Genomic DNA, 19,555 nt, shown 5'->3' with positions numbered 1-19,555 from the left:
TGTATGATTGAGCAAGGTTAACAGAGCTGAAAACCTAATTTGTGACTTTGTATTGTGCAGTATAAAACTAGATGTTCATTTAGATGTGCATTTATTTTGGAATCTGTGTATTCTGTCTCATCCTCCATGCTGATGACTTTCCCAAACTTGGTTTTGTGAAATCACATTACATTCCATTTTCATACTGTATTTTATGGCATATTTGTCAAAACGTTTAATACATTTGATTGATCTATGAGTAATGATAACGGCCTTTCAATAATAATGGGTAAATAATAAAGAGAATAAGGAAATCATTCTCTCTGATAATTTTAATTGCCCATTTGTGGTTCTTCTCGGTAATTCTCAGTAATCCCTTATGACTTTTCCTTGTGCTGGAACATGGAATGTAGTAAACAGGTGGATTGTACAAAAAAAATAGTTTCAAGTGTGCAAACATTTCTGGAATGCAAAATTGTCTGTTTAAAACATTTTTGAGAACTGTTCACTCATGGAAAATTGTGTTTTTTAAGTTTTTTTAAAGCACCACTGTAATGTTACCCTACTCATGCTATAGGAGGAATTGATTGCATTTCAGTGTTGCCTCTGTTACAAGAAGAGGTATGGTCCACTTTCCAAGGAAGTTCAGATTGTTTGTCCTGTTGTTGCTATATGCTGTCAAATCACATCAATTTATAACAACCCTAATTAAGTTTTCAAGGTATGTGAGATGTTTAAGGTGTGGCTTTATGTTTATTACTCCTTAATGAATACTTTGAGATAGAGTTGGAGATTTAGCTGCTTGTTCAAGCATCCTCATACAGTGGGGTATACCCAGGCATTGTGTTAAATGCATGCTTTGACAAAAATGCAGGGCACCCTGGATTATCATCAGTAGTAATGGCAGTAATATTACTGAGGACCTGTTTTATCTTTTTAGCTGGTATAGATGTATAGTTCTTGTGGCTACAGCTGGATCACCTCACAGAAGATATCTCTATTTTATTTAAATCAAGAATAATTATTGGAGAGAAAGAGATAGTGTGAATATAGACTTTTTTTAAAAAAATAGCTGTGGTTCTGAGTACAGATGGATGCAGCCTTCTAAATTACCCATTGTGCCCACCTTTAAATATCCTTTTGTTTTCCTTAAGATGGAGCATTTCCATAGGAGATGGGAGGCATCTTCTTTAAGTGGAATATTCCAGGTCAAGACCACAGGTAGAATTGATCTTGACAGTTTGTTTTGTTGTTAATTCTTTCTCACCCTATTATTATGCACGTTTCTTACTGCTGTTGTTTTTAATTGTTTATGAGATTGAGGTATTTTGTAGCCACATCCTGATTCAGGACATTTCTCTTCTTTTAATCTGTTTGCATTTCATGAGGTCACACATAATTAGGGCCATTTGCAGAGGCAAATGGTCAAATACATAGAATGGGAATGAAAGCATTACCATGGTAAAGCAAGAGTAAGGGAAGTTTTTGAATACTTTTGAAACATCTAGCCAGTATTTCTGCACATAACTTTGCCTGAAAATCTGGTAAATTCAAATTGCAGCAGCCAAGCAGGTGTAAAGTAATTCAGGGTGTTTGTAAACAGGATGCTAAAGCTTTCAGTGATAGTAGAAGATACACTGTTCATGAATGAGTTTCTAAAATGTGTGCCAGAATAGTAATTTGGTGTGTATGCATATCTGTGCACTTTTTCTCTTCTTTCCCTTCCCCTCTGCTGTTTACAGAGCCTTCTCTTAAGTCATGTGGATTTCCAGCCTATTAAGAGCTGAAACAATTTAGGACACAATCAGTCATTTGGCCTAACAAGGTGTTTACAGGCAGTGTATTGAAAAGTTTTCTTCGTAATTGCTTTGTCTTTGCTCTTTTGGAAGCGGGTTAACTCTCCTTGGCATTTAGTGAAAAAGCTTTTCTTTAACTTTAGCAAAGCTGGCGTTCAATTAGTGTTCGTTCCTCTTTTTAAAAATATTTTTTTCCAGAATTGATGGGAAAGCATTTCTCATTTGATATTTTGAACAAATTTGCAAACGCAACCATCAGTGTATTTTTCACCAAAGCTAAATAATATCATATGGTTAGGTTTTGCTCATGTTTTCACTGGATTTCTGTAAGTAGCACTCTGCAGTTGGGATCCATGGAAGACCATATTATTTGGTCTTTCCAGTCATGCTTCGTATATATAAACTAGAGAAGGTGCAGATTGTATTGGAGTTGTGGTTTAAAAGTACAGTTGAGGAAACTATTGATTGGATACAACGTTGCCTCTGATTATCTGCTAGTGCTGGGTGGGGCCCCTGCCCAGTACATGCAAGGCCCTGGAATCAAATGGGTGGCAACAACACTAGCTGCAGGTGCACAGCACCAATGCACCGATGCACAGCTGCACATCCATGCAGCTTAGAGGGAACGTTGATTGAATATTATCCCCCGGCACCTCAAACAAGGAAACCCAGGCGTTCTGCATATACCCTTCCTCTTGGCCTTCCTTTGAAACTTCAAGTTGCTGTTTATCTGGGGAACAGGGCAATACACAAAAACCAGAGTCCTCCACAGGGACCTACTTGGTGTGGAAATTTAGTAAACCCACTAGGTACAACCAGTTGGTGCCAGATTGAATCAAGCCAAGTTAAGTCAAATTTAAGGCATGCACCAATGTCTTAGAAGTCCAAAATATCTTGGTAAAAATGCTATGCTGTTTTTAGTGGTCTCATAAATGCATTGTCTATCCAGCATTGTATTTGTATGGGCCACATGGCTGTCATCAGTTGCTTGCTTGCTTGCTTGCTTGTTTGCCTAGCAGATCAGGACTATTTCAGGTCTGAAATGTGAAAGTATTTATCTCACTCTTTACATTAAGATGAAAGAAGTAAAATAAACACTTGTGTAAATGATCCACTGCAGATTTAATTTGGCATTACTGATATTCACTTCAAGTCTTCTGTTGTCCCATGTTTCTGTTTCTGTAAGACCACCAACCTTCTCTTCAGTTAAAAGAAAATTCTTCACTAATCACTTAGGAGAACATGGCTGGGTTTTGACTTAAAGACCCCAAACTCTAGTAGTATAAGGGGTAAAGATCAGTGTAAAGTTCAGTAGAAATTACTGCTCATTGATACTTTTCAGTGTTACATTTATGTAAGTGTTGCACAGGAGATTTCATTTAAATCTCTCTCTCTCTCTCTCTCTCTCTCTCTCTCTCTCTCTCTCTCTCTCTCTCTCTCTCTCTCTCTCTCTCTCTCTCTCTCTATATCCATCCCAAGTTGTTAGAATTTTTTCCTTTAGAAATATTGCAGGAAAAAAAAAAGACTTGGAAAGCACTTTTTTCCTCCCATTGGAGACAATGGTGAGATAGATGTTGGTTAGCATCAAGTTCTTCCATCCTTAGTTTAAGAAAAAGAGTTTAAGAAAAAGAGTTCAGTCCTTGTCCCAGCACTAAGAACTGCTCATTCCAAGATTTTCAAGCTCTTTCGCAAGATATACATACATACATACACACACACACACACACACACACACACACACACACACACACACACACACACATATATCTCTTCCATATATGTACTGTATGTATGTATGTATGTATGTATATATATATATATCTTCCATCCTTAGTTTAAGAAAAAGAGTTCACTAAGGACTGCTTATTCCAAGATTTTATATATAAAATATATAAACATATATATAATTTAAAAATCAAAGACCTTCCATTATTAATAGTTCATCAACAGCGCAAAATACTTTCCAGAGTTACTTTGTCAACTATTTTATTTGGACTTGCATTTTTTGTGACCTTTTGGTCTGCTTGCAGCTGATAAATTAGTTTCTGCTTGTGTGTTTATATAGTGTTTGCAGAGATTATTTGCATTGACTGTGAATGTAGTACAGCAAGCGCTAATCCACTGAATTGTCCCGAAGTGAAACTCTCTGGGTGGCATAAAAATAAAAATAAATAATACATGAAAACAATGAAACAATGTTAGTAAAACAAGCACAAGATAAAAGTAAAATAGAATGAGCAGCAGATGTGAAACAGTGCAATGCATAATAAAATAAAAATAAAAGCCAGTCGTTGGGAGATGCTTTTGCTGAAACAGTGCAAATAGCTAAAAGCACTGGAAAAATAAAAGGATGTAATGCAAGCAGAAGGTAAGGCTTTCTGGAGAAGCTTTTCCACCAATGGAATGCTATATGTAAAAGTACCCTCTTGCAGCTATCTGCATCACTACATTGGAGGAGGAGCTGGAGGAGGGCCTTAGATAGCAACCGTATGGCAGATAAATATGGGAGGAGATACTTCATCATATCATCTGTACCCAAAGTACATAGTGCTTTAGAGGTTAAAATGAGGACTATGAACTGGGCCCAGAAATGGATTGACAAGAATTGCAAGCAACAGAATACTGGCATAACATAGTTGCATGGGCCAATACCCACTAACAAATCAGTTCTCTTGGTGTTGGTGGAAGTTTCCAAATCATTTTCAGAGTCAGCACCAACTATGACACATTACAGCTGTCTGAACAGGAAGTCGTCCTGGCATTTGTATGTGTTGCAGTGCTAACACTGTCCAGGTAGTCTGTGTATCAACCTAAGTTGATAAAATGCACTCTTGAGTCACCAACAGGAAGTCGCCCTGGTTAGACTAATGAATCTAAGATCCTCCCCCCCCCCCCCATTAAACAGCTCCATCTGTCAAGGTGATGTTAAGGCTTTGCTGTTTCTTACCCACTTCCCATTCCAAGTTAGCTATAAGCAAGAGGAAATTTTCTGTTTTGGCACTCCGTCTTTGTGAAAAAGAGTTCTGAAGAATTTGAAAGCTCATCTTTTTGTGTGCTGCTTGATTGCTCCACAGAGCAGTAGCTGAACTTTAATTGTTTTACTCATGGACCATGTGGCAGCATTTCTTTATGCACAAACAGTATTGCTGTCTTGTCTGTATTGAGTTTCGGTTTATTGGATCTCTTCTCCTGCCAGAGGTCACCCTCTATGAATTAGCAATCCAGTCTCTGTTCCAAAAGGAAGGTTAAAGGCTGAGGAGAAAGAATGTAGAAAGTCAGTTTCATCAAAAAGTACCTGAAATGGCCAGGAAATACTTGCTCAAGCATCTTGCCCATGAGAGTGACCACCAGTGTAGAGTAGTTTTTACTTTCTAGGTTTAGGTCAGGTTTCCTCAAACATAGTCTCCCTTAAAGAAGCTGATATACATTGTCTCTTCCATCAAAAGGGATTTTACATCCTCCTTGCTCTTGCCAGACATTGCCTTTCTCTATTGAGTATAATAAGCCACAAAATGTAAGAGGTTGAGCCTGCAAGTGGCAGGTGATAAGTAAGCTGCATCCTCTCAACTCAACCACTGCCATTTATGCAACGGGGGAGAATGGAAATTTTCACTATGGAACTTGCACTAACAGTGGAATCACGGCAAATGTGGGCAACTGGATTGTGAAACTCTATCCATAAACTTATCCAAACCTGTCACTGTAGATACGGCTGACTCTTGAACTGCAATATATTGCAACTGACCCTTTCCACTCCTCCTGGAGTCCCTTTATGCTATCACAGTCAGAGTATATTTGTGAGCTGGCTGTTAGAAACCAACTTTTGGCTGTCAAGCTCAGCTAGGACCTGTAGATCCTTGAATAGCACTGTTAATTTTGGAAGAGGCTCAACTGGGTGATGATGATCGAACTGGTGCTTTTAGGAGGATATGTGCTGCAAGCACATCCAGAGCTTTTGAGGAGAGATGATAGTGTACCTAACATGTTTATTACCCTGGGTCCAATGCTTTGTGAGTATAGATTTTTTAGAATGGCATTTTTTTATTGTAATACTAGTGTTTATTTCAGAGATTTAAAGTACAGAGAAATGTTGTTCTGGTCTACGTACCTATTTCAGTATTACAATGTGTAGCATCCCTAACTTAGTTTGCTCCTTTGACTTCTGTTATGATCTTGATGCATTCTTCAAAGAGGGCAGAAATCTTGACTGGAAAATAGGATTCTAAAGGACAGCATTCAGTAATTTAGATACCTAATTTTTGATGCCTTATTTTCTAGGAAAGGTGGCAATTATCTACTGCATAACTGTGTTTCTTTTGTTATATGAGATGTCCCACATGGCATCATCTCACCCACATGGTCCATTTTTGCCAGTTGGCTCAGCCAGCCAGGGTTTGGGCTCATCGTACTGCATTAGTTTCCAAAAATGAGATGCCATGCTGTTTCTATCCACTAATCTTGTGTGGGTTGGAAGGATCTGATCTGAAGCCAAGACAAAGCCAGATAGGATTGGATTGCATCTAATATCTCTGCCAAAGTATTGTCAAGTTGTGCAACTTTTGCTTTTTCGGAAAAGATAACTGAAGGTTGCTTTCAGTGTCAAGGTTTTTGTTCACATCAGTTCTCCTGCAAGTAAATTCTCTGATGCAAATTGTACAAGCGGGAAGAATTCATGGTATTACTATTAAAAGCCATTAAGCAAGATGCTCTGTGGGTAGTCATATGCAAAGTAAGGTATTTCAGTCAGGAGCCTTTTGGTGACTGATGCCAAGCTGCAAATCCTTCCTGATTGGTCACAGAGAGATTTTTAGCAACATACCTTTGATTTCTCTGAAAGTTGGTGTTGGTGTTAAGATCCAAAATGACTTCTGTTGACTATGCAAGGACAAGAAGAGAGAGGATAAATGGATCGTTCCTTAAGACTCCACTACAGTACCGATGATCATTACCAAGAAATAATACATTCACAAACATTGTTATTTCCTTAATATGCCTAGTTTATATACAACGCTTTTGTGATATCCAGTCATGTGTGGTTTACAGACAAGTATTTTCTCAGTACATTTTTGTCGTGTGGAGATGACCACCACAGAATAGAAGTCATCCACTCTGTCTTCAATCTTATATTCGTCCCACAAATGGCCATCAGAGTTTAAAACTGGCATCTAAATCTGTTGCCAAATTATTTTTCTATCTATTGCTTAATTGCTTTGGGGAGCTGTGTTGGGCCGAAAAGTGATAAATAAGTATTATATCTGTAGAGAGAGAAAGATGTCAGATTCTCAGCAGATGCAAACCACAACTGCAGGGGGATGACAGCTTGTGACAGTGCTGTCCTTACATTTTTAAAAGGATGCCCTTGTGTCAGAAAAAAATTGATTTCTGTTTGTTTTTGTTGAAAAAGGAGTCTATGGGAGGAACTGGAGGGACTTTTAAAAAAAAATAATAGCCCTTTGCACTAACTAGAAATGCTTGAGATGATGAAACCTCTTGCCTTGAGTAAACAAACCAAAATCACTGTCCTGTCCTTCCTTTTTCGTAGGCCTGACTTTTAAAAAAGCAACAATAACAACAAAAAACAGCCCCCCCTCTCTCTGGGAGATGTTTGCCCAATTCAGAGCAGGTGAAGAAAATTGGAAAAACAAAATCGGGAACTCTGTCCTTTAAATGTATTTCAGTTTGCATTTTGATTGCAGTTTGGAAATGTTATCACCCACTTTGTCACAGACATAATTCACATCTTTCTTCAGGCACTGTAAACAAGAGAAATGGTTTAATGGCTCCCTAAAAGGCACTCTGCACTGATAGCTGAGATTAGACCCTTTAGTAATGGATTTTTGCGTGCTGGGGAAAGAGGGGGAGGGAGGGCTTGGCAGAGGGAAATGTACTGGAAAAGAATCTTTGAGCGGCAGTGGGGATGTATCTGAAGTGCCTGCTGCTCTAAGTCTTATGCATGGACAGGTAGATGGCTTTAACGAGTCTTCAATACTGTGGGTTTTATCAGTACCCTCTTGCCTCTGGAATTTAACTGCATATTAATTGAGGTCACCTCAATCAGTTCATCACCTGGAGACAGTGAGATCGACTGAGATAGGACTATGGCTGGCCCGTCTTTTCTGTTCACTCTTACGAAAAAGCATGTTCCCTGTGTACGTTTCTTCGTTTTAAGACTCTTCATTCCAGAGCCCTTCTAAAAACAAAACAAAAATCCTTGATTGGGCCGAAAGTGAGTAACGCTTTCTTGAAGATGTAGCTTTAAAGTACTTTTTATTAGCATGTGCAAGAACCAATCAATTCACTCTTTTCTGTTATATCATGTGTGACAGTTCTTGAGACATCTCACGTTTCTTTTTGTAGTAGAATGAAAGTTCTCTAGTTTCCACTTGGAAGTTTACTGTGTTGATCATTGTCTTTTGCATGCAGGTTTGCAGAAGTCAGTCACTTGCTTTTAGCTTTCATTCACTGGATGCCGACAGCTGTCTTTTTGTTGATTTAATGCAAAGCTATTTTTTGCAGTATGGATTCTGAACATAGCTGACCTTGTGCATCTGGAGTAGCTATTTCTAAAAGGACATTTCAAAAATGAGAGGAAGTGCAGAAGATAATTGCCAAACAGCAAGGATCTCACAATTTGCAGTCCATGTATGTGCATGTAACACTGAGCATCCTACCAAACCTGTGGTGTGTTCCCCCCTCTTCATTCTGGTTAACCCGGGTATTTTGAGTCAAACTAGAATTAGCAGTATTTTGTAGTCTTTCACTCAAAAGTACCCTCAACAATGTTTTCTTTGTTTAAGGTTGTCCATCATTTCTCAAGCTTCTCATTTCTCATTCTCTTGTAGGTCATTGTAATTTACATCCAGTACCAGCATCCTTTTTGACCCTTCTGTGGTTTGGCTCCCTGAATCAGTGATGAGTCTTTTTCCAGATATTTTAATGGCCTCTTCTAAATGTTCTTGTAGTAATGGAAAGTGATTTGCAGAAGCTTTATCGGGACTTGATCTTTCCATCAATGGCTTTCCTTTTGCAGCTACTCTTTCTACAAAGCTTCCAAGGTGAACATTTATTTCAGGTTAGCAAGGAAGACATATCAGAAGGACATCAGGAGGACATACTGTATTGTGGATGACATCAATGGATTTGATTATCTATACTTTTGTTTCCCCAGTTAGACAATAAAGAATCCTCTTCCAAAACCAACAATCTATTCTTATATTGCAAGGAGAAGCTTTGACCACTATGAAATGAATCAAAGAATCTCATTTCTAATATTCTTTCCTGTTATAGATTAGAAAAATCGATCCATAGCATTATAGAACTGGGACCCCCAAAAGTCATCAAGTCCACCCCTCTGCTCAAGCAGGAGATCCAATGATTGATTTTATATTCTAAATGTGAATTTAAGACCAAAGAGATCTCTGAGTAAGAATTACTTCACCAAGTTAGCATCAACAATTAGCGTAATTTGGACCATTTTGAATTTTCTTAGGTTATATTACTAAACTTTTAATCTAGTAATGTTTTGTAGAAACAGTATTAAATATTTTATGAAGTTTCTTTCACCCCATGGTCTAAAATAGAAAAAAAATATGATGGCTGAAATACTTGTGCTAAATTTGTTTTTTTCTTTCTGTTTCCTATATGGATGTGAATCAAAGATAGTGAATATATTTAGCATCCATCCTACCTATTTAACTCAAAAATTTCTGTATATTTTGAAAATTCAAAGGACAAAAGGCGAGAGACTTATTTTTGGCAGCAAAATTTAAACACCTCCCCCCCTTGCTATTTAGCATTCTAATCAGTATGATGTTGTAATTTTCAGGAAGATTAAAAATCTTGAGGGTTGTGACTCACATACATATAGAGCCCGCACGAGTAGTGAAGGTTCTGCCTCTTCAGAGTCCACTCTATCCATGTGTAATAGAAGGGTGGGTCTAGAGTGCTTCTCTCTGCATGTAGTAAACATATGTGGTTAGACAAATGACTGAATACAGTGTGGTGTCTGAGAAATCAGATTTACAAAGGGAGAATAGTACTATGGCCTGAAGTTCGAGTCACAAAACAAAGAAAAAAATATGGGAGGTGAAGAAGGTTCTGCTGTGACATTTGCATGCAATCAACACTTGAGAAGTTTTGTTTCTTTTTGAACGGTATCTCTAATGTATAATTCAGCCCTAGGGCTCAGTAGAGGTTATGTATTTATTAGTTACACACATATATATATATATATATATATATATATATATATATATATATATATATATATATATATATATATATATATATATATATATATATATATATATATATATATATATATATATATATATATATATATATATATATACATTTATTTCACCTTTCTGCCAGTGAGCTGAATACAGTAAAGAGTTCTCCTCGTCCCCATTTTATCATCACAGGAACTCTATGAAGCAAGTTAGTCTGAGTTTGTGTGATCTGCCCAAGGTCACCCCAGTGAGTTTCATATAGAAGTGGGGATTTGAGTGAAAGTTTCGTGAGTCTTAGCTCTGCACTCTAACCAATGCACCATCCTGGCTGTCGGTGAAGAAGTAAAGCTTGGTTGATTCCCTTTTGGAATTTTATAGTATCTCCCCCACTGCACTAAAGGCAATGGAAGGGTTAACCTCTCTGATGTGAGAACCATCATCTTAGGGAACCTGAAGACAGTGGGATCAACTTTTAATTAAAGCTCCAGCATAGCAGCCTTCTAGCCCTGTACTTTGGACGTGGCTAGTCCCTTACCGAAAGCAGAAGAAAATGTACCTTGCAGCGGAGGCAGCAGGCAGGAGCCGTGTTCAGTGAAAGTAATTTAATTAGTGTTGATCATGACTCCAGATGATGGTGATTTGATAAGGAATAATTTAGTACTTAACAGCCTTTTACATGCACCAACTCCATGTGGGAAGGTAAAGCAAATTGCACCAAATGAATGTGCCGCGTTTGCCTGCTCCTGTGCCAGTGAGCTGGAAAACTGCTTGTAAAGCAGCCGATCAGGCTCTCTATCCTGCGATGAAATACCCTAGCATTTTTCAACATAGGAACATGATGGCGTGGGAGTTTCCGTGCTCCTAATTTTAAAATTAAAAAGGAGGCATCGTTGTCCATAATAGTTTATCAGCCAGGGAAAAAAACAGAAAGCAGTAGAACTTAAAATAGGAGGGGAACTAGTGTGACATTCTGTACTGGGAGGTGGGGATGGCCACTGTTTTCTGTTGGAAGGCATCTGGATTTGTGGTTTTCAGGCACGGCTTAAAGAAATTGGTGCCCATTCTGAAAATGGCATGTTTTTGAATGTCTGATTCAGTTCTTGGAAACTTTTTTTTCAGAAGAATTATTGTAATGACATGCTGAAGCCATCCACAAGTTAACATCATCCTACCCATAGTTCAGTTCAGCATTTCATTACAGTCATTCTTCTTAAAAGAAAGTTTCCACACTCAGGTTTGATGCCTGTAGCAGAAAATGTTTCCCACCAGTCATGTTGTGTCAGGAAGCAAAGTGGAAATCGACGGCAGGCTTTTAGAGAGTGGTGCTTAGGAATCATAACACTCATATCTTAGAAGGACAAAGATTAGTTCTTGGCCTTGAAATAAACACACACGCATATTCATTTTATAGCATTGAGGAATGGTTGTGTCATCCCTTAAATGAGACATCTGTCGGTCACCTGAAAACATTCAAATTAGTTGTGTTTCTAGTAGGTTGGTATAATATTGCCACCTTCTCTTCCCTTAAACTCTAAGAGGATTTTTAAACCATGCCACTTGGCCTGCTGGGTCAAGTTCTTCCCCTAGGCTAGGATTACATGATGACATTAGTGTAACTTGGAAATTATCAGTAACAAATATGCCTTTTAACTCATTTTTGTTTTTGTTCCTCCAGGGCCAATATAATAGCTGCCCATGATGAAACCAAATACAACATCAATACTTGCCTTTTGAGGGGTTTGTGTGTGTGTGTGTGTGTGTGTGTGTGTGTGTGTGTGTGTGTGTGAGAGAGAGAGAGAGAGAGAGAGAGAGAGAGAGAGAGATTTAGCATTTTGCCTACCATCTCTTCCTCTTCACTTTTCAGTTTCAGATAAAACTTCTAAAAGTTAACTTCCCTTGTGATATTTTTTGAAGACCTTTTTCTTGGTGGGTACAAGATGTCTGTCCTGGGTTCTGGGAACAAATAACAAACAAGCAAGCAAACAAAAAGAAGTGAAAATGGGCCAGAGCTTTCTTTTCCCTTGCTAATGGCCTATGCTGCTGTTCTAGAGGGGGAAAGCACTAAAACCAAAAAGGATCCCTGGTGTCGCCAAACTCTACTGGCACCCAGAGACGTTCCTGATAATTTGTGGGGAGGCACTAGATTGTTACTCAAATGATGAAATCAGTCGTACATTTTGTTATTTGCCCCACATCAAAGGCAACACTGGAAATATGAGGAGCTTCATGAATAGAATTTGCTTATTTCTGGTAGGTAGAGTTAATATAAGCACTGGATTTGCTTACTCCTGGAAGGTGCCAATGAATTGATGGATATGTGGTTTTGATGCACCTGTTTCCCCTTTTGAATGTTCTGTGCTTGTAATAACTATTGTGCAGTTGTGTAGGTGGCGGGTTGTCTTTGTAAGGGAGATCTGAAAGCCTGTAGGTATGTGACTAAGCTGCTTGGTTAGTTATCTTTTACAGTATGTGTTTAGGCAAGGGGGAGCAGATGAAAGTGATAACAGTTTTTTTAAGATATTGGAAATGTTGGGGGATGGTGCAAGGATAAATTGAAGTTCATTCTCTCTCTCTCTCTTTTTTTTTTACTGACAAAGTCTTGATTCTTAAGCATTTTTCCTTCCATTATTTCCATGGTGCTGGGAATGTATTGCTTAAAACCTACACTTTCTTATAACCTCAAGAAAAGGCACGCAACAAGAAATGCTTTGTGATACCCAGTTTGTGTGTGTTGTTGTTCTCTTTCCTGCTTTTATACTGTCTTGTGTGGCCAATTAGATGTTTAAATTTGGCTCCTGGTCATAGTGTTTGTCAATTTTACCACACCCCTGAGATGCTGACTTGCAGGTTCTGCCATGTTAACTTTACATGCAAACTAGTAGAAGACTGATTTTAAATGTGTAAAATGTCACTTAGTCCAATAATTTCAACCCAAAGATGGCTCCAAGCAGCAGCAGCAACAACAGATACTTAGGTTTTTGGGTTTTTGGTTAAAGCTTGTATCTGTTATATAATACCAGTCAACATCTTTATAATTTTGTTTCTGGTATTTTTAAATCATCATCGTTATCTTAGAACTGCAGAGCTGGAAGGGACCCTCTGGATCAATGAGTCCAGCCCATGTCAAGGAGGCACAGTGGGGAATTGAACTCCCAACCTCTAGCTCCATAGCCAGATGCCTAATCCACTGAGCTATCCAACAATTCTATGATAATTCATCCTGGTTTTTTAAATCTTGAATTTGTCTAATTCCTTTTGTTTTTTCTTTTGTTGTTCTTCTTCCCAGTGGCTTTCCATGGACTCCCAGTGAAAATCAAGAAGGAACCCCACAGTCCATGTTCTGAACTCAGCTCAGCGTGTAGTCAAGACCAACCGTTCAAATTCAGTTATGGAGAAAAGTGCCTGTACAATGTCAGGTAAAGTAGCCCATAATTTAGTTTGACTATTTTCAAAGGAAACTAGAGAATAACAAAGACATGGTGGCAGCTGGGTTGTATGGTTGATTTTCTTGTTGGAAAATAAGCCTTGGTTTGTGCATAAGGTAGAATGAAGAGTGAGAATCCGGAGGTGGTTGAATGGACTGCACCATTCTAGATGGGGGACTCAAGTTCTGGGAATAAAATCTTTTCTTCCTTTCTTTTTAAACAATGTACGTATATCTAATTTTGAATGAATATTTTATTATTTCCCTCTTCAGCTAGGATAGCATGAAAATGGGTTGGACAGTTTTTCTGTCTTATGTAGTATTTCATGTGTGGTTGACAGTGGTGCTGTCCACTGTACTACCTCATGATTATATTTATTTAATTTTAAATTATGATTTAAAATGCATGCAACAAAAGAAAGAACCTCACAGAAAAATATAACCAGCTCTTAGACTGATGGAAAGACATTTAACTGAAAAAATAATGGATGTAGTTACACTCCTATCTTACTTGTCCTGAAATTATTTGAAAGTATCAACATGGCTTTTAATGCCCATTTAAATGTCCATGATATTTGCATTCTCTTGAAAGCAGCTTGAATTTTGAAAGGATGGGCATTGGTTGCCCTGAGATAAAGAACTGGGTAAACCTAAGTACTTAAAAAGGCATTATGTGCATTTTAAAAAATATTACATGCATTAGGTTGAATGAGCCTTCTTTTTAGATTGGAATGAGCAACAAATTAGATATTTTGAAAACTTTTGCAGATGACGTGTGTTCAATCATGGGTGATTATTAAAAACACCTATTATTAAGCTTTGCAAATACTATTATCTCTTCAGAAGAAGGAGACTTCTTTTGGGAAAAGAAGGTGGAAAAGTAAATATTTTAAATGGCTTCTAGGATCATTTTAAATTGGTATGATAGCATTATGGTCTTTAATAGCATTTTCCTTCTGAAACTGTTTTGTCAGAACATTTCTGCGTGCATCACTTTTTTCAAAATCTCAGGAGTTATTTAACATTGGTGCTTCATTACTAGGTAGGATGTTTTCTATGAAATAGTCATCAAATGTTTATCCTAGTAGGCAACAATCCTATTAGGGTAGCAGTAAGAACACTCATCCAACTTTGCTCCATTGTTTAGCCCTTGACCCCAAATGTTGTGAACAAAATCTCAGTAATCAAATAATGTACTTGGCATACAATTGTGTTTTTCCCCACTTCAGCTGATTCCATGTTCTGTGACACACTTGAGCTGTATTATTTTAAAATAAATGTCCACATTTCTATGCACTATTCCTACCAGTGGCAAGGCAATCAGCTTCTGAAGTATATTGGGGTTACTTCCTAGAGTGTCTATAAGTCTTCTGCTTCTTTCTTATTTTTAATGATGGGGCACTGAGAGTGATTTTGTTTGACAGACATGATTTTGTTTGACAGACATGGAATGCTGTTTTCTGAATTTTGTGACAGTGTTCTCTCTTCAAAACAGGTGTTTTGACCTAAAATGTAGGATAAAAATATGCACAGAATACTTCATGGCCCCAAATAGGGTGAAGTTTCACGCATTATTAAAAAAATTACAAATCAATGATGCATACATGAACATATGCAAAATCTACACAGACTTAGTCTAATCTATATATCCTCATGGGCAGGGTCTTCCCTGGACATGTTCAACCATTTACTGAGATGAATGAGAAACTTTTAAGGAAGCTGCCTTTAAAATTAGAGCAACTTGTATGAAATTCCAGTGAAAAAGTCAGACATGGGAATTACTTTCGCTTAATATTTCTTAGGGAATTCAAATGTATAAATAAAGGTGTATGATCTCTTGAAAACTGTGATTTTATCTTTTGTGTTCATGTTCCATTTCTTTAATTATTAAAATTTAGCAAGTTTCATTTGCTATTTCCAAAATGTTGAGAATGTTGTTCTTTAAAGTGTCCACAATACATTTTATTCATCTTATTTTGAAAAGCAGTTAAAAAAATTCAAGCAAGTGTAGAAAAAATAATTTTATTTAGTGAAGTAGTTGTTATATATAGTTGTTAGGTATGTTAGTCCCTAACTCTCAGTTTGAGGTAGGTAAATAATGATATGCCCCTTTGAATAATGTACAAATATATAAGACCAGCATTAACCATTGGAGCTTTATACCAAATCAATTCACTAACCTTTCTAACTCAAACTTATCTGCATTGCTTGGCAAAAGTCTTTGGGTTTTCAGAGAGGATGGTTGCCCAGTCCTATCTGGACATACTTGGGATAGATGGATGTTTGGATAGATGAACTGATTGATTGATTTGTTTTGGCATGCAAGCATATGTTATTGCCCTCGGTTAAATGGCCATTCTATATCTACATTTATTTAATTGGCAGTGCCTATGATCAGAAGCCACAAGTGGGAATGAGGCCCTCCAACCCACCAACTCCATCAAGCACTCCAGTTTCGCCACTGCATCATGCATCTCCAAACTCGGCCCAGAATCCTAAACCTGACCGGGTTTTTCCTGCTCACATGCCTCCATCCCAGCCCATTCCAGACAACAGCTTTCCTATGGACCACAGGTAAGAGGAAGTTCTTCCTGATTTCTTAGAAGGCAGTTATTTTGGGGGGCATTTTTGAGGGTTTTTTTAGTTGATTTCTCTTGGTGATTGAGGCATCATCACTGACTATATCTGCAGTGGAAAACCCTAGGACTGTTTATGAAGAGCCAACAAGCAAAAAAGAAACAGTGAAATCCAAAAGACCTTGAAGAACACAATACTCAGCAATACAGAAGCTTCTGTTGTAGCCTTGCTTTTTCGGTGCTGCTGTCTCCCATAACTGAGGATTTAGTGTCTCTTACTGTCTCTGGATCTTGTGACAACTTTTGTTGCGGTGGTAAAAGTAATGGCTAAAATGCAACCAGAAAAGTCTCTAAGCATTGTGGAAGTATGATGGAGTTTTGGAGGTACCAGATGTTATGAATAAACAACATATTGGTGTTCATTCTGAAGTTCCTTTGTAATGAATATAGACCAATGGGACATAATCTACAAACATTATAAATTAAAATAGAAGTGGGGCAGAAGGACTGTACATAGTGTGCATGCAGCCTGTTTTCTTGGAACCAGTTTTATAAGTAGCAGACTAAAATCTAATATAGGCAGAAATAATTTGCTGTCATGATGAACATGTACTAGATTTTTTTTAAGAAAAGAAGGCTCAAATTCTTTATAGACATTGCCCATAGGCATTACTACTTTACATTTGCATAGTATCCATTGAGAGGGTGTGGGTTTTTTCCCCTCTGAGCTTTTTGAAATGCAGCAGCTTAGGAAAAGGAAGTCAAGCTGCCAAAATAAACTATGTTCAAATAACTTTAGACTGAGTGAAACCACAAAAACAAAAAAAACCTGAATTGATGCTTTAGCTACGTCCCTAAATCACCCTGGTTAGTTTTTGTATTCAGCGTCTTAAGGCAAAGCATTCATTGATTGAGCTCAATCTATTTTGCTTAAATTTTGCTGTGGCTATGTTTGAATTGTGATTAGAATTGTTTGTGCAAGTCTGATCAAACATTTACTTATTCGGTTTCTGTTCTTACCTGCCGAAAACATGCTCAAGGAGCCCTCCCTACCTTTCTGCCCTTGTACCTCCCCACCGCTTTTCCTACTCCCTGCTATACAATGTGTAGACCCACAAACTGGCATATTTTTCATATTCTTTGCCAACAAACTGTGTGTTGTGTAAGCTGGTGATGCTTCCATTCGTAGTTCTGATGCTTCCATCTGTGGTGGAAGAAAAGACATGCTTGTTCAGGCCAGAAACCTATCTAGTCCAGAATTTTGTACATACAGTGGACAACTAGATGCTTATGAGAAGCCCACAAACCTCCAGAAACTGATATTCAGTTCCCTAGCTGTGGGTATTGATAAGCAAAAAAGCAAAGCAAAAAAGCAAAGTGTTCTGCTTATATACTGCCCCATAGTGCTTCAAGCACTCTCAGGGAGGTTTACAAGTTAATTATGCAGACTACACATCCCCCCCCCCCCCCGGCAAGCTGGATACTCATTTTACGGGCCTCAAAATGTTTTATAGATGGCACTATACACCTGTAGGACTAGCAAAAATGTCAGAGGGTAACAGCAATGTATGTTGGAAGTGTAAAAAAAATGCAGGAACTTATTATCATATGTGGTGGACATGCGAAAAAGTCAAAAATTATTAGACACAGGTGTGGGAAATAGTGAAAGAAATTACCCAGCAGAAATTGGATATAAAACCTGAAATGGCATTATTGAATGTCATGCCAGGAATTAATGATAAAAAAATGAAGCATTGTCCTATGTATACACTCACAGCAGCTAGATTACTCTAGGCCCAAAAATGGAAAAGCGAAGAGACTCGAATGATAGAAGAGTTGTTAAAGAAGCTATGGGATATAGCAGAACTGGACACATTATCAGAAGCACTGTGGGAACAACCAAGAGACTACGTAAAACAAAGCTGGGAACTAATATACTCTTGGGCCCTGAGGAAGACAGGAGCGTAGGGCAAATTTTTACTATACATGTATATCTATTCAGTACACACTGGAAACCAAACCTGGGAGAGTGGAGGGTTAAGGCTGGAGTCTCTGACTCCAAAGGGAGGAGGGCTTAGTTTAGTAGAGGGTCTAGTTTAGTTTTTTATTCTTTTCCCCCCTCTGTTTTTGTTTTTTGTATGTTGAATTTAAACAATAAAAAAGGTTAGAAGGCTGAGTCAACCTTGAGCCAGCTACCTCTAATTGAACCCGAAGTTGTGAGCACAGTTTTGGCTGCAATACTAATCATTGTGCCACGAGGCTCTGTTATACTGTTTTTGATACTGGAGGAGGTTCCTGGAAAAGTTATTTTTTAAATTTATAATTCCCAGTATCTCCCTGCTAAGCTGGCCATTGGTTATAGGAATAGAAACAAAATAGTGAAGTTGGAAAGGGCCTATTCCTGCAGGAATACAAATCAATTGAATACAATGCAGGAATACAAATGTGGGAATACAAATCAAAATATATGTGCCAGGTGGTTGTCTAAATGTCTTTTGAATGCCTCCAGTGTTGGAACACTCATCACTTCTTGAGGTAATTGATTCCATTGCCATACTGCTCTAACAGTTAGGAGGCTTTTCCTGATATTCAACCAAAATCCGGGTTCCTGTAGCTTGAGCCCATCATTCTGTGTCCTGCACTCTGGGATGACTGAGAAGAGATCCCAGCCCTCCTCTGTACTGTATATCTTTCAAGTATTTGAAAAGTGCTATCATATCTCCCCTCTGTCTTCTTTTCTTGGGACTAAATATGCTCAATTCTTTCAGTCTTTCCTCTTAAGTTTAGGTTTCCAGCCCCCTGATCATCCTTGTTGCCCTTCTCTGAACTTGTTCCAATTTGTCAGCATCCTTGTTGATGTGCGGTGTCCAGACCTGGACACAGAACTCAAGGTGAGGCCCAACCAGTTTGAAATAGAGGGGAACTAGTAGCTCATGAGATTTGGAGACTATATTTCTGTTAATGTATCCTAAAATAGCATTTTCCTTTTTTTGTAGCCACATCATACTGTTGGCTCATATTCAGCTGGTGATCTATGACAATTCCAAGGTCCTTTCACTCTTAGTATTGCTAAGCTAGGTATCTTCCATCTTTAAACTGTGTGTTTGATTTCTTTTTCCTAGGTGCAGTACTTTGCACTATGCTGGCTGGGGAATTCTGAAAAATGTAGACAATAATCATAGTCATGATTATGATGATAACTTTTCCAAGCTGTAACTGTACCTAGTATCTAGTTACCAAAACTGATAGCCGTTCACAGTGATATCCTCCATGAAATTCTCTATGGCCCTTTCATTGACCAGCACTGCAACATCCAAGTATCATTAAGCCTGATCCAGAGAATATGTACCTATTGCCTATACCCTACTTGTGTAATCCTCTGTGGTAGAAATTGCCCATTTCTTTGTCATTACTCCTGCTACAACCCATTCCTGCTCATTTACTTAAAAGTAAGCCCATTGGATTCAGCAGGCCTTACTTCCAAGAATGAACATAATATTCCATAGCTATATTCTGTAGATCTGATTCTGTAGGTTTTCCCCTTTGCAA

At 38.0% G+C, this 19,555-nt stretch overlaps 1 protein-coding gene across 12 annotated transcripts in view; it reads left to right on the top strand.

Annotated features, from left to right (window-relative positions):
- The window catches only part of ETV1 (ETS variant transcription factor 1), a 91,673-nt gene that overhangs the window by 32,422 nt on the left and 39,696 nt on the right, over positions 1–19,555 (top strand). For 6 of the 12 annotated variants that reach the window (XM_073003250.2, XM_073003248.2, XM_073003251.2 and 3 more), the window contains 2 exons: positions 13,293–13,422; positions 15,816–16,004. In XM_073003250.2, coding sequence (XP_072859351.1) covers positions 13,293–13,422; positions 15,816–16,004 — 319 coding nt within the window. Of the gene's footprint in view, positions 1–1,133; positions 1,201–7,670; positions 8,002–13,292; positions 13,423–15,815; positions 16,005–19,555 lie in introns of those variants that run through there. The other 6 variants (XM_078377161.1, XM_078377160.1, XM_078377162.1 and 3 more) reach the window with 2 other exon arrangements.

This window comes from Pogona vitticeps, chromosome 6 (genome assembly GCF_051106095.1).
Source record: "Pogona vitticeps strain Pit_001003342236 chromosome 6, PviZW2.1, whole genome shotgun sequence".
Taxonomy (NCBI): Eukaryota; Metazoa; Chordata; class Lepidosauria; order Squamata; family Agamidae; genus Pogona; species Pogona vitticeps.
The sequence above is the reverse complement of the archived record's forward strand: the minus strand, read 5'-3'. Positions and strand labels throughout refer to the sequence as shown.